The sequence below is a fragment of the Pelobates fuscus genome, chromosome 3 (assembly GCF_036172605.1).
Source record: "Pelobates fuscus isolate aPelFus1 chromosome 3, aPelFus1.pri, whole genome shotgun sequence".
In the NCBI taxonomy this organism is placed as follows: domain Eukaryota; kingdom Metazoa; phylum Chordata; class Amphibia; order Anura; family Pelobatidae; genus Pelobates; species Pelobates fuscus.
In genome coordinates, this window is record NC_086319.1 from 229390767 (window position 1) to 229405092 (window position 14326).

The window sequence follows — 14326 nt, forward strand, 5'->3', positions numbered from 1 at the left end:
CCCATTGGGAAGAGGGGTTTTGCCACCAGAGATGTTCTTTTCCACCAATCCGAGTAGCGCTGCAATGATCTTAGAATCGATGATCCTAAAATGTAGTAAAAAAGTCATTATCGCTATTCCCTACAAGCACGAGACAAGGCTCTGTGTGAGGGTAAAACTGGAACTCATTTAATGGGAGCCACAGCTGCCTTTTTATGTAAGTCCCCATGCAAGGGGTTTCTGGTGACACATTCCATGGGCATTCCCCACTGGACCTGAGAGGGGACAGCATTATAAGCACGCATATAATTACATTACCTGCCGGGTACAGGACAAGCATAATAAAAATACATCAAACTACAGTGTTAACAAGAATATATCCCGACAAATATTATATCTCTGGATAGCCTGGGTCTAAGCACCCAACATGTGTCGAAATCAATCAGATCCCACGAATAGAGCCGAAACGCCACCGGGGTATAATTTAGACTGTCCGCACACGAGGCTCCTGCCTAAAATAGTTCTACGAAATCAGGCTGTGCGGTCAGTCTATTTTGGGAATATCAAACTCACAGTTTCACATACAAATCAGAGTTCGTGAATACATTTCTAGGGTATTGGTCGTTCGACTAATGTTTTCACCAAATACCGCTCAGTTCGGGTGAATAGTGCCAAACATGTTGGCGTATGGAAGTCTTAGAGGTGTTTGTGCTGTTGAGTGTCTGGTTTTAGTTCCAAACAAGAGATGACTAAACACCACTGTCTGTGTTCCAAGATGGCCGCCACCACGTGTTCGCACATAAGAATGCCGACCACCGAGCTGAACGTTTAGAATGTTTGTGGTTTACAGAGGTGTTGGTAAGGTTAATGGGGTCAACAAGTGGCACACTCCTCACATGGGTAGTCAGTCTTTTGGTAGATTGTTCGGTAGCCGATCGGTCCAAAGAGGAAATATATAGGGGATGGAGTTCCCCGAACAAACAGGCGAAAGGAACCAAAAAGGCTGTAAAATCCAGAGACAGGGAGGTCTGGTACTATATGTGTCCAAGAAAACATGGTGGATCTGGTCACCCTGTAGTAGCAATGTTTATTGTGTTGTTATTGTTATGATTATCTACTTACTACATTAGGTATTTTAACCTGGTAAAGATGCATTAGCATAAATGACATAAATATATATATATATATATATATATATATATATATATATATACCGTATATATATATATATATATATATATATTATGTTCAATATCCAACATCAGCAGTTACTATAAAGCATTACAGTGTTACCTTATCATTTTTATATTTATGTTACTATCTGCACATTTCAAATAGTGTAGAGAAACCTTATTGCAAATAAGTGTACATCATTCACTCTTTAGGTAGGACAAATAGTGAATGTCTGACAAGTCGTAAATCAATGTCTGAAGGTTTTTCTTTCACTGATATTCCATTATTTAAAATGTGACTATGATTAATTATACACTCCTTAAAGATCTCAACATCTGACAAGAGTACTGAAGAATTAATGTCTACCTTAAGCTGAAAGTAATTTTTCTAGGGAAGAAAATATTGCCCAGATTTAAAATGACCTTATGAAATATTATGAAGCTTTTTGCTTTTAAGGACATAGTTTTAAAGTCAAGTCATTTTTTAAAACCTTTGTTGCACTTATTTATTTCTTACTTTAACTTGTATAAGCTACAATAAATATGTCCTTTATAATATTGTACCTGAAGCATATCTCCGTGGATATTTCTTTGGTATTTTTTAATGTACAAGACTTCTCTAGGGCTGCACCTATTCTGTGGAACTCCCTTCCCTCCTCAATCAGACTTTCACCCAGCCTCCATTCCTTCAAAAAATCTTTGAAAACTCACTTCTTCATTAAAGCGTATCAATTAAACTGTCAGCAGGCTTCTCATCCCCCACCCCACGACTCCTTTCCTGCAACTGTCAAAAATGACCTACCAAGCACTCAATAAACCCTTCTCTAACAAACTATTTAATCCCCCTACTTTAACCCTTTGTGTCACTATACCCCACTCCCTCTAGCATGTAAGCTCATTGAGCAGGGCCCTCAACCCCCTCTGTTCCTGTACGTCCAGTGGTCTGATCTCAATTATGTGTCTGTTAGTCCACCCATTGTACAGCGCTACGGAATTTGTTGGCACTATATAAATAATATAATAATAATGTAAAGCTAAGAAGTAAAATAGCTGAATATCACAGTAACAATGCTGATGAAAAAACAAGCAATGAATAAAATAAAGTACAATGTCATGTGACAAAACAAAGAAAGAATTTAGCAATCCTAGCATATAAATATACACCAGCATTCATATTTTGTTTATTGGGAATGATCAAGAATTTAGATTTAAATTTTTAAAAAAAATAATTTTATGCCAAAAAAAGCCATATTGAAATGTTTTCCATTGAACAATTTTGACTATATTTTTTTGAATTATCAACATTAAAATTGTCCTAAAATACATTTATTGTGGATTTCCTTGCTAGGTATCCTTCAGGGTTATAGTTACTTAATTTGAAATTGGCATTCATTGAAAGAGAAAACATCAGAAATCAGTTGTGCTCACGAAATGTATGAAATGTTTTAGTTAGATAGTTACATAGCTGAAAAGAGACTTGCATCCATCAAGTTCAGCCTTCCTCACATATGTTTTTGCTGTTGATCCAAAACAAAGTCTGAAGCGCTTCCAATTTTGCAACAAGCTAGGAAAAATTTCCTTCTTGACCCCAAAATAGTAGTCAGATATCTCCTTGGATCAAGCAGCTATTACCTCACTAATTAGAAATGATATCCCTGTATGTTATGTTTTTGCAAGTATTTATCCAATTGCTGTTTAAACATCTGTATGGACTCTGATACAACCACCTCTTCAGGCACAGAATCCCATATCCTTATTGCTCTTACTGTAAAAAAAAAAAACCTTTTCTTTGTCTTAGATGAAATCTCCTTTTTCCAGCCTGAATGCGTGACCTTGTGTCCTATGTATAGCCCTATTTATGAATAGATTTCCAGATAATGGTTTGTACTGGCCCTGAATATATTTGTATAATGTTATCATATCCCCTCTCAGGCACCATTTTTCCAAACTAAAGAGATTTAAATTTGGAGATTTGGAGGTGGAGATTTGGTATTACTGTAGGTGAAAGTTTAGGATCCAGTCATAATCAGTCAGTGTGGTTTAATAAAAGAACAGTGACTGAGTCACACCACACAAAAATAAAAGTTTTAGACTTTAGAAAAACAGACTTTTTCTAAAATTAAAATATGCGTAAAGAAGTCCTTGTCAGACTGGAGCAGTTTAAATAGAGTCCAGGAGAAATGGGATTATTTAAAAGTTGCACTGCTGAAGGCAACAGAAAATTGCATTAGGCTTGTCAGTAAAAGCAAAAAAATTAAGAAACCACTGTGGTACTCCGCAGATGTTGCCAAAATAGTAAAAAACTAAAAATTTAGCATTTAGTAATTATAAAAAAACCAGAGTGAAGAAGACAGACAAATCTATAAGATTAGGCAGAAAGAGGCTAAGCAAGTTATGAGAGCCTCCAAAGCACACACAGAAGAGAAAATAGCACATTCAGTAAAAAGGGGGGTAAAACTTTTTTTGAATACATAAATGAGAAATGAAAAGTAAAACAAGGATTTGTTAGATTAAAAAGAAAAAAGAAAGGTATGTAGAAGAGTATAAAGGTCTAGCTGATTGCCTCAATGAATACTTTTGTTCAGTATTTACAGATGAAAATGAAGGAAGGGGCCTCATTTAGGAAAAGGGACAAATGAGTCATTTGTTACATGTGAGTTTACAAAGGAAGATGTTCTATTTCAACTGTCAAACGTAAAGACAAATAAGTTGATGGGGCCTGATGCAATACACCCAAAGTTATTAAAAGAACTTAGTGGTGTACGAGCAAAACCATTAACAGATTTATTTAACCAATCATTGTTAACAGGAGTAGTCCCAGAAGATTGGAAATTAGTGAATGTTGTACCCGTTCACAAGAAAGGTAGTAGGGAGGAGTCGGGCAACTATAGGCCAGTAAGCCTTACTTCAGTAGTGGGTAAAGTGATGGAAACCATGTTAAAGGATAGGATTGTTGGACATCTAAAATCACATGGATTTCAAGATCAGAGACATGGGTTTACACCAGGGAGATCATGCCAAACTAATCTTATTGATTCTTTTGATTGGGTAACTAAAATAATAGATCGGGGTGGTGTGGTAGACATTACATACCTAGATTTCAGTAAGGCTTTTGTCACTGTTCCCCATAGAAGGCTCATCAATAAACTGCAATATTTAAGTTTGGATTCCAATATTGTTGAATGGGTTAGGCAATGTCTAAATGCCAGGCAACAGAGGGTTGTTGTCAATGGAGTATATTTGAAGCAAGGTCTAGTTACCAGTGGGGTACCTCAGGGATCTGTACTTGGACCCATTCGCTTTAATATTGTTATTAGTGATATTGCAGAAGGTCTTGATGGTAAGGTATGTCTTTTAGCTGATGATACTAAGATATGTAACAGGTTTGATGTTCCAGGAGGGAAAAGCCAAATGGCAAATGATTTAGGTAAACTAGAAAAATGGTCAGAGCTGTGTCAACTGATATTTAATGTGGATAAGTGCAAGATAATGCACTTTGGACCTAAAAACCCAACGGCAGAGTATATGATATTTGATACCCTAGTAATCTCAACATTTGAGGAAAGGGATTTAGGATAATTATTTCAGATGACTTAAAGGTAGGAAGACAATGTAATAGAGCAGCTGGAAAGGCAAGCAGAATGCTTGGTTGTATAGGGAGAGGTATTGACAGTAGAAAGAGAGAAGTGCTCATGCCATTGTACAGAACACTGGTGAGACCTCACTTGGAGTGTTGTACTCAGTACTAGAGACTGTATCTTCAGAAGGATATTGATACTTTAGAAAGAGTTCAGAGAAGGGCTACTAAGCTGGTTCATGGATGCAGGATAAAACTTACAAGGAAAGGTTAAAGGATCTTAACATGTATAGTTTGGAGGAAAGACAAGACAGGGGGGATATGGTAGAAACATTTAAATACATAAAGGGAATCAACACAGTAAAGGAGGAAACTATATTTAAAAGAAGAAAAACTACCACAACAAGAGGACATAGTCTAAAATTAGAGGGGAAAAGGTTTAAAAATAATATCAGGAAGCATTACTTTACGGAGAGGGTAGTGGATGCATGGAATAGCCTCCCAGCTGAAGTGGTAGAAGTTAACAAAGTGAAGGAGTTTAAGCATGCGTGGGATAGGCATAAGGCTATCCTAGACTTAAGATAAGGCCAGGGACTAATTAAAAGTATTTCAAAATATTGGTCAGACTAGATGGGCTGAATGGTTCTTATCCGCTGTCACATTCTATGTTTCTATGTTTCTAAATTTTGTAACCTTTATTTGTAACTAAAATGCTCTATTCCTTTTATGTTCATGTTTATGTCTTCAACAAGCACAACCTCCTTCATTTCTTCCCTCTCCACCCTTAACATATCACCTCTGCTGCCAACATGCATCTATCTCATATTTGACTTCACTCTCCCGTTTAACTTTCATATTATACGATAACCAGATCCTGCTACCACTATCCTAATCCATTAATTTATTTCTCAAAGCATCACAAAGACTTCAATAAATATTTTCCACATTGGCTTCTACAACCTTCTTCTCAGCCTTCCTACAATTATGGAGAATAAATTCTATACATAATGCTTTCTCTGTCACACAATTCTCATTAGTTGGTCCTTTGTAGACACTTTGCAAAGTCCCTTTATTGTTCTCCGTCTTAAGAATAAGTTTAAACTAAACTCAAAATCATCTCAAAAGCAACTTATTATAACGGATTTGAAGGTAGAAGAATGTGTTACCAAATGGTGGTAGATTTGCAACAGTATGAAGGGATATTGAAAGGCTCACATAATTATTTATTAAGCCTTCAACATTCTAGCATTACTTAGATACATTGATGATTTGTTTCTGGTTTATGATGCTCAAGGGTGCAAAAATATTTTATTTTTGTAATGTTAATTCATTATTTTGTATGTATTTTATGAGTCCATACCAAGTAATAACAAAAGTTGTATTGAAACAACAGTAACAAAATAAAAAATAAATTAAGACACCTAAATGGAAAAAGATGGAGACTTAGCATAATTGTTTGCATGCCTTATTTTTTTTTTAAATTCTTTATTTTTGTTTGTGCATGAAATTACAGGTCGTCTCGCTGTGCCACAATAGCGCAGCGAACCGTTCATTAGCATATAAAAACATGTCAGAAGAAATACAGAGCACTTTTAATTATGGTATAAGAATTAAAATGGTCACCATTGTAGACATTACAAATAAACATATTATGGTGAAGGAGTCTAGCTGTTCTACCTTCGATGTGATAATAGTGTGTGTTGGGGGCGTTATCTTTGTGAGACTCAATTGGGCCATAAGTGTGGTCTGGATGACTGGGCATAGCATACATTTGTGTCGCTCAATATGATCTTGCTGCAATTACAGACAATACTACGTTCGGTTCGGCCTCTTATTGAGGTAGCCAGAGCCCCTTAAAGACATTGAGCCTGCATGTGGAGCATATCACCTATTCGTGTGGTAGAATCCCTCCCATTGTCCTACCAAGGTGGCTGGATTTTATATGGGCAGGCCATATTGCTCGAGATCGGTAAAATATTCTTATAATCTGGTAGCGGTTGTAAAGGCCTCTATGTCCGCATATGTGTTACCTATATTCTACATTGTCCAGGTTTCCCCTAAATTATGATTATGCAGCGAGCATTGCATTTTACAGCGCGGCCCTTTCGGTCCCGTTGGATGTACTATGTGGTGAAGTGCCTTACTGTGCGTGTGTGAGGGACCTAATTCCGTCGATGGCTTGTATCGCTATTGTCGGGCTAATTTGTTGGACCAGCGAGGCATGCATTGACTTTGTCGTCGCACCCTTGGGTAACTTCCCACAAACTAAACATGAGTGCAAATGGCAAGAAGCCCTCTATGGTGACCACAAAAGGAACCAGACCGGATATTATCATGTCTAGAGCTAGGCAGGTTAGTGTAATCCCATATTTGCTCTAAGACCAATTGGTGCCCGCTTGTATCTCAGAGTCAAATTAGCAGGTAGCCGGAACGTAAACTCGACACAAAGACTGCTGTCCAATATAATGTCCATTCGGCCAGTTATCCATAGATTAAGGAATTGCTCCCCCTTCCACATCGAGAATTAGGAAAGTAGTTGGCTCGGAAAAGGTAACTTGTATGAGAAATGGTATATTATATAAAGTAAAGGGTATATAATATATAATAAAAATTAAAATTAAAAATTACGAGAGTGTTATCATGCTGACAGTTCGCAGCTGTAGGGAGAGTCTCGGTTAGGCTGTGGAGTGAGAGACGGGTTAAAACCTGGTCAGGGGGCAGCGTGAGTGTTTTGCAGGTCCCCTGGGGCATTAGAAGTCCCGCTTACCGCCTCATGTCCCGCTCTTCGGTGGGTGTACAGTTCTCATCTTGCGCTGCGCTTGGTCGGCGTCGATGGTCAGTTTTCTTGCCCGGCTGGGTCCGTCGGGCGTGAGGCTTGCGTTTACCTTCCCTGTAGGGGAGACTTGCGTCGGCAGATGGAGCGCCTTTAGAAATGCAGCTGGATCCTCATTCGCTGATAAAGTGAGTATCACATCTTCTTGTTGTACTATAAGGGTGCCTGATGCGCCCCACCTGTAGCGTATTCCCTTGTCGCGGAGCTCCCTTGTTACAGGTAGGAACCTCCGTCTCTCCAGTAGCACCGTGAAAGGTAGGTCATCGTAGATCCGGATTGGGTTGCCTTGCACCATGGTGGTAGGGTTGTTCCTGGAGCGGGCCAGGATCGCACTTTTTGTGGAAATGTCCCGTGTCACTGCTATGACGTCCCTTGAGGCATCAGCCGGTGCCGTCGGGGCCTTTCTAATACGGAATGCCGCCGTAACGGGTGAGGCTCCTGTTGTGGGTCGCACTCCCAGTGTTTCCGCAACCAGGTTGGCAAAGCCTAGTATGGCCTCTGTGCCCACACTCTCTGGGACACCGCGTATCCTAACGTTTTTCTTGCGGTGCCTCGCTTCCAGCGAGGTGACCGTGCGGGTGAGTCTAGAGAGTTGCTGGGACATGGCTTCCATTTGGGCTTTCACTCCTTCTGTCTCTAGATCTCTCTTCTCTTCCCTCTTTTCCACCGCACTGATCCGCGTGGTTATGCCCGCCACTTCAGACCTCACTCCCGCCAGGTCGGCCTTCCAGACCTCCCGCAGGTCGACCAGCAGTTTTTTTATGTCCCCTTTAGTGGAGGGTGAGGTATCTGAGTCTGAATCTTCCCTCGCATATACCCGGTTTGGGGTCAGCGAAGGTCTGCGGTCATCTTCCTCCGGGGATTCATCAGAGTAGCTGGAGTCTCGGGCCTGCTCGGGCGCCATCTTGGTCTGCGTTAGTTGTTGCGGCCTGTTGAAGGACGCGCGGATGTCGGGCTGTTTAGAGCCGCTCGAGTGGGTCAGTTTGCGGTTTTTCCTCCCCATTGCTCTCTGTGGGGGTTCTGCTTTGTGCAGGTATTCTTTGTGGGTCTTTCAGGACCACTCTTTGTGGCTAAATAATGTGTTTGTTGGTGGGGCCTACAGGAGCTCCACATCAGCACGTCTGGTTGCTTGCTCAGCTAGCCACGCCCCCCTGCATGCCTTATTTGTATGTTAAATAAACAACATTATATGAATGTATCAATGTAGATAGAAGACCACTAACATTATGCTTATCTCATAGTTACACAGTTATATAGGCTGAAAAGAGACATGTGGTCATCAAGTTCAACCTTCCTCACATTTGTTTTTTTGCTGTTGATCCAAAAGAAGGCAAAAAATAAATTTTAAAGCACTTCCAATTTTGCAACAAACTAGGAAAAAGGTTCATTCTTGACCACCCAGAAAGGCAGTCAGATTTATTCTTGGATCAAGAAGCTATTACCCTACAGTTTAAAAAAATATAGCCATATAGTTGCTGTTTTCACATTTGTACACACTTTGATAAAACCACTTCTTCAGGAAGAGAATTCCACATCCTTATTGCTCTTCGGTGAAAAAAAAACCTCTCATTTGCCTTAAGCTAAACCTTATTTCTTCCAGTCTAAACTTATGACTTCATGTCCTATGCGTAGCCGTGTTTGTGAATAGATTTCCACACAATGGTTTGTATTGGAACCAGATATATTTGTATAATGTTTTCATATCCCCTCTGAGACAATGTTTTTCTAAACTAAAGAGGTTTAAATGTGTTAATCTGTCTTCATAGCTAAAATGTTCCAATCCTTTTATTAATTTTGTAGCCCACCTCAGCACTCTGTTCACTGCCATAATATCCTTCTTTAGAACTCTACATCAAGCTGTGAAGGTCTGTTTTGTTCTGTATATATATATATATATATATATATATATATATATATATATATATATATATATTGTGTGTGATTCATAGAGTTTATATATTAGTGAATATTCTGCACCTATTACATGCTTTTCATCATAACATACTAATTTGCTAATGAAAAGTATAAAATAATGTTCTTACCTTCTCCATCTACAAGTGTCATTCCAGGTTGTGTTATTAGATCTTGTCCATTTTGGTTCATCTTTCCTCTGATAAACATAAATAAGTGTTTTTACAACAGTGTTTAACCATACAATTTATTACAATTAATAGTCAAAATTATACAAACTCTGAGAAAACAACAATAAATTATAAGTCCTAATGGACCACAAACAATCCAGGATTTATGTATTTCCCGGTTTTATTCCAATGAAGATACTGACAAAACTTGGACTGTTGGTGGGTCTATAGGACTGATTTGGGAAACACTGGTCAATGTAAAATTGAATTCCACTCAAGAAAAGTAAGAGTACAGCATGAAATCTGTATCTCTTCAAACACTTGCTTAATTTTGACAGTTTAAAGGGTAATGTATGTAATAAGAAAGGGACACTATAGTCACCAGAAGAACTACAGCTTATTATAGTTGTTCTGGTGAGTAAAACCATTGCCTTCAGGCATTTTTATGCAAACACTGCCTTTGCAGAGAAAAGGCAGTGTTTACATTTCACCTAGGGACATCTCCAAGTGGCCCCTCCTCATATATATATATATATATATATATACAACTTAAAAAGTATATAAAATGCAAAAATGTAAAGAAGCCGTGAATCTTATAGCATTGTTGTATTGTATCGGCAGTGTTACTTACATTCTGGGAACTGGAAACAAACCATTGTCTCCCGTCGTATTGCTACCATTACTCTCCATACTGTATCCGCTGCCAAAACTACTGACTGAAGATGCTGTAGAGACTGTCGATTCAGCAGACTTGTGGGCTGTTGTTCTTGCTGTAAAGGAATATTTTAAAATTATAATTTAATGGTGCTAATATAACATTTGAGCGTATTATTTTAAAATATTATCACTATATTTTTTATTTACTTATTCTTAACGCAGTATAGAAAAATACTTCTTTTTTACGTCTATTCATCAAATCATGAAAGCATGGGGAAATGTCTGTGTATCGATCCACGTTACATTCACATGCTTATTATATAAAAAAAATCTGATTTATTCATCAAAATGTGTTGCAACCAAGTATGCATACATCCTGCGTGCAAGATTTGAGAAGAGTGCCACATGCAGAAACTCAGAAATAAATGCTCCTGGACATGCTTCTGTCATCAGTAATATCTTTAGTGCAGATCAGCCATTTTTACATAGAAAGAAAATTTGCATTATCTTTCCGAAGGGAAGGTTTATCACATATCCTAGCATTACTCTCTTCTTTCTCTACATCAAAGAATGTGAGAAAATATGCATGGTTGAGAGAATGTTTAGTTACTTTCCTGTTAAAGTGACACTATAGGCACCATAATAACTTTAGCTTAATAAAGTTGTTTTGGTGTATAAATCATGCCCCTGCAGTCTCACTGTGCAATTCTCTGCCATTTGGGACTTAAATCACTTTGTTTACACAGCAATAGTCACACCTCCCTGCATGTGACTTGGGTAGCCATTCTAAACACTTAAAGAGAGCTCTAATATTTTAAGTATCTTTATTAAACATTCTATTTAATCCTGTGTGTGATTGAAGTTCAATTTACAAAGCAGGAGATAAAAACTTCTAAAGCATGTTAACATCTGATTGAAAATAAAACCATTTTCCATGCAGACTGCGTGTGAATCACAGTCATGGGAGGTGTGGCTAGGACTGAATGGACAAAAACAAAAGTACTTTAAATAAGCTGTAAGACTTCAGCTGCATGACCTATTCACCCAAACAACTTCATTAAGTTAATGTTGTTTTAATGTCTATAATATTCCTTTAAGTACAACTTTAGCATTTTGCCAGAGTTGTGTTTTGCCTTTGAAAAATTGTCCAATGGCAAAATATAAATTGCTGTAAGAATTGGTGTTTACAAAATTGTTGAGGGCATCACGACATCGCAGATCAGCTGCTTATAATAATAATAAAAAAAAGAGCCAGAAACACAAATCAGCCAGAAACCAATAAGTTAATAAAATGCTGAAGGCAATGCACAAGTCAAGCAGATATGATTTTGATGAATAGGCTTCATAGACACCAATAAAAAAATAAAAGTTACCTCTACTGTAATATTTTACCTATTTTAAGTTATGGAGTTATGTTTTGAGATAGTTAATAAGTAGAACAAAAACAATGTTTTGACTGATGCTAAAATTTGAAATTATGAAAATGAGATTATATACCTACTGTTTGTTTAAAAGAGGAACATTTTTCTAAATACAATTATTACATTTTTGAGCTACTGCGTTAATATATTAATAATTTGAAAAATGAGAAAAAAAATTAGATTCAAGATATTTTCTTTAAAGTAAACATATCAGTCCTACTGTATAGTCTATCTATCTATCTATCTATCTATCTATCTATTTATCTATCTATCTTGGTTGTTGTCAGCTGTTATAGCATATGTGTGAATCACTTGCCTTCAAATCAATACCATAATAAAGGGAAATATATACTGGCCAGTATAATTACTTGAAGTAAACAAAAGAGATGATGTATCTATATTCATTAAAGTAGCATGGTTGCTCAATGACCAAGTTTATTAATAATCAATTATGCCTAAAGCCAGTGGTAGACACACAGTAGATCTAAGATGTTGTAGTGGTGTAACTACCATAATGATTTGCCATTTAACAGTTCAATGACATCTGGGGATCTGCCATTTTCCCATACCCGCATAAAGACTTTTCATTGTATGCATACTTTGCATAGAAAAGGTTTCCAATATATATATTTATATTAAAATTAAATTTAGAAAATTAAAGACAGAACAGTAAACAATGTAATCACTTGGTGAGATCAATTAGTACCTGAAACGAATTAAAGTATAGCAGTATATAAAGAGTGGAATATATAACATTTTATTCATACTTTATAGAATTGCATTGCGTTTACAGTTTTCCGCAAATAATATATATAGCTGGGTATATACTGTTTTACCGTATTGTTGGCTCTACATTCACTAAGGAAAATAAAGTGTTACATTTTTAAAATGATGGGTGAAAGTGGAAGACGTTTTCTACTTTTATTTCAATGTTGAAATTTAAAGAAAAAGGTTAGACGTAAATTACCCTAAGCAAACTTAACAAAGTCATTTTAAAAAAGAGCTACTTAATTGTAAAAAAAAATACCAGTACCAGGATGTTTACTCTTAAACATAATATTTTTTAGCTTTCATATATGCAGCTAGGAGATTTATATCACGTAGATCCCTACTTTTACACTAGGCATCACATCCCTTTGTGTACTCACATGAAATACATTTTATTTTACCATTATAATTTAGTTCACAATTATCTGTTTATGCTCAACATTATGATACATTGAAGTTTTAGGTATTCAATACATCAATTTGCTTATGTACTGAACATTTCATTTGGTAAGATTCCTCCATTTGTAAAGTATTCTAAAAAATCTACTTAGAAATAGCTAGTTGTATTTTTTTTTCATAAAATAGTTTAATGAACCCTATATCCAAAAGTGGCGAAGTGACTATATTTTGTAACACATTACTCATTAATTACTCCCTAATGTACAATTTCCTTGTGAATTACAAAAAGATATTTGTTTTTCTTTACATGAAATCAAAGCATTATATATTTATTAACCCTTATATACTACGTAAATAAATAAAAAAAATGGTGAATATGCCATATATAGGCATAGTAATTACTATACTTCGAGATTGTTTTAGTTTAACCTGCATTTAATCTGAATTTGGGCCAATTGGTTAAATTCTTGAACTCTGGGGCAAAATATACCCAAATCACGAACCAAATAAGTACTGCGTTCTTTTTGATTTTTTTATTCTGAATTCCACTCACAGAATAATTTAATTCAATATTTTACATTTTAGAAAATGCCAAAATAACTTAATATTTGAAATACATGTTTTTGGAATTCTGGGTTAAAAACATACACATTCTCATCCTTTGCTGCAGTAATATTTCTGGACTAACGTACAATATATTTTTGATTTGTCATTCTCTATGTTTGCAACATTAGCTATTTTGTATTTTGTAATTTAAAAAAGAAATATATTTTCATTGTTTACACAAGTTATAAGACTGATTGCCAGTTTATTCTGTTCCTGTTTTGGTGTTTTAGCTATGATAACGTCAGTGGTGACTGGTGAAGTTTAAAGATGGTGAGGGACTTTCCCCCTAACTTGTTGGGATCTACCCATTTAATCTCATAAGATACCATGCTCTGTTGAAAACCAGGTGCATCTCCAGTCATCATATAATCATGACAGACACGTGTTTTGGTTTTTTTTCTAACACAATTATTAGCATCCTTTGCAATGTCAAATGATTAATTTATTTTTTGTTTTGTAACAACCGCGGGGGTTTCCCAACCCCCAACCCGCCACTATGGACCAGCGTTCACTGGATATCATGACATCCTTGGGTGAGTAAGATTGTTTATGGAGTGTTTATTTTTACTTCTTTTACCAGGAAATCTAAACATGTAATACTACATATATATGGTGCAGGTTCCATTTCAGAGTAAGACAGAGTAATGTAATGACTTTCTAAAAAATCCGTATTTACCAAATTTACATTAACATTTTAGATATTCTTCCTGTAAGAATCAAAGTACTGTATAGGTGTTCATATAAAAAAGAGAAGCAGTAATGTATGGAAATAGAGAGGATATAGATGTTAAGCAGTGAGTCTTTGAGTCACAGCTAAGTATGTAGCCAAATTT

At 36.5% G+C, this 14326-nt stretch overlaps 1 protein-coding gene across 4 annotated transcripts in view; it reads right to left on the reverse strand.

Moving 5' to 3' along the window:
- PCLO (piccolo presynaptic cytomatrix protein) overlaps nucleotides 1–14326 on the reverse strand; it is a 378876-nt gene that overhangs the window by 13982 nt on the left and 350568 nt on the right. For all 4 annotated transcript variants that reach the window (XM_063448187.1, XM_063448188.1, XM_063448185.1 and 1 more), the window contains 2 exons: nucleotides 10274–10412; nucleotides 9604–9671 (listed from right to left, as the gene is read on the reverse strand). In XM_063448187.1, coding sequence (XP_063304257.1) covers nucleotides 9604–9671; nucleotides 10274–10412 — 207 coding nt within the window. The remainder of the gene's footprint in view (nucleotides 1–9603; nucleotides 9672–10273; nucleotides 10413–14326) is intronic.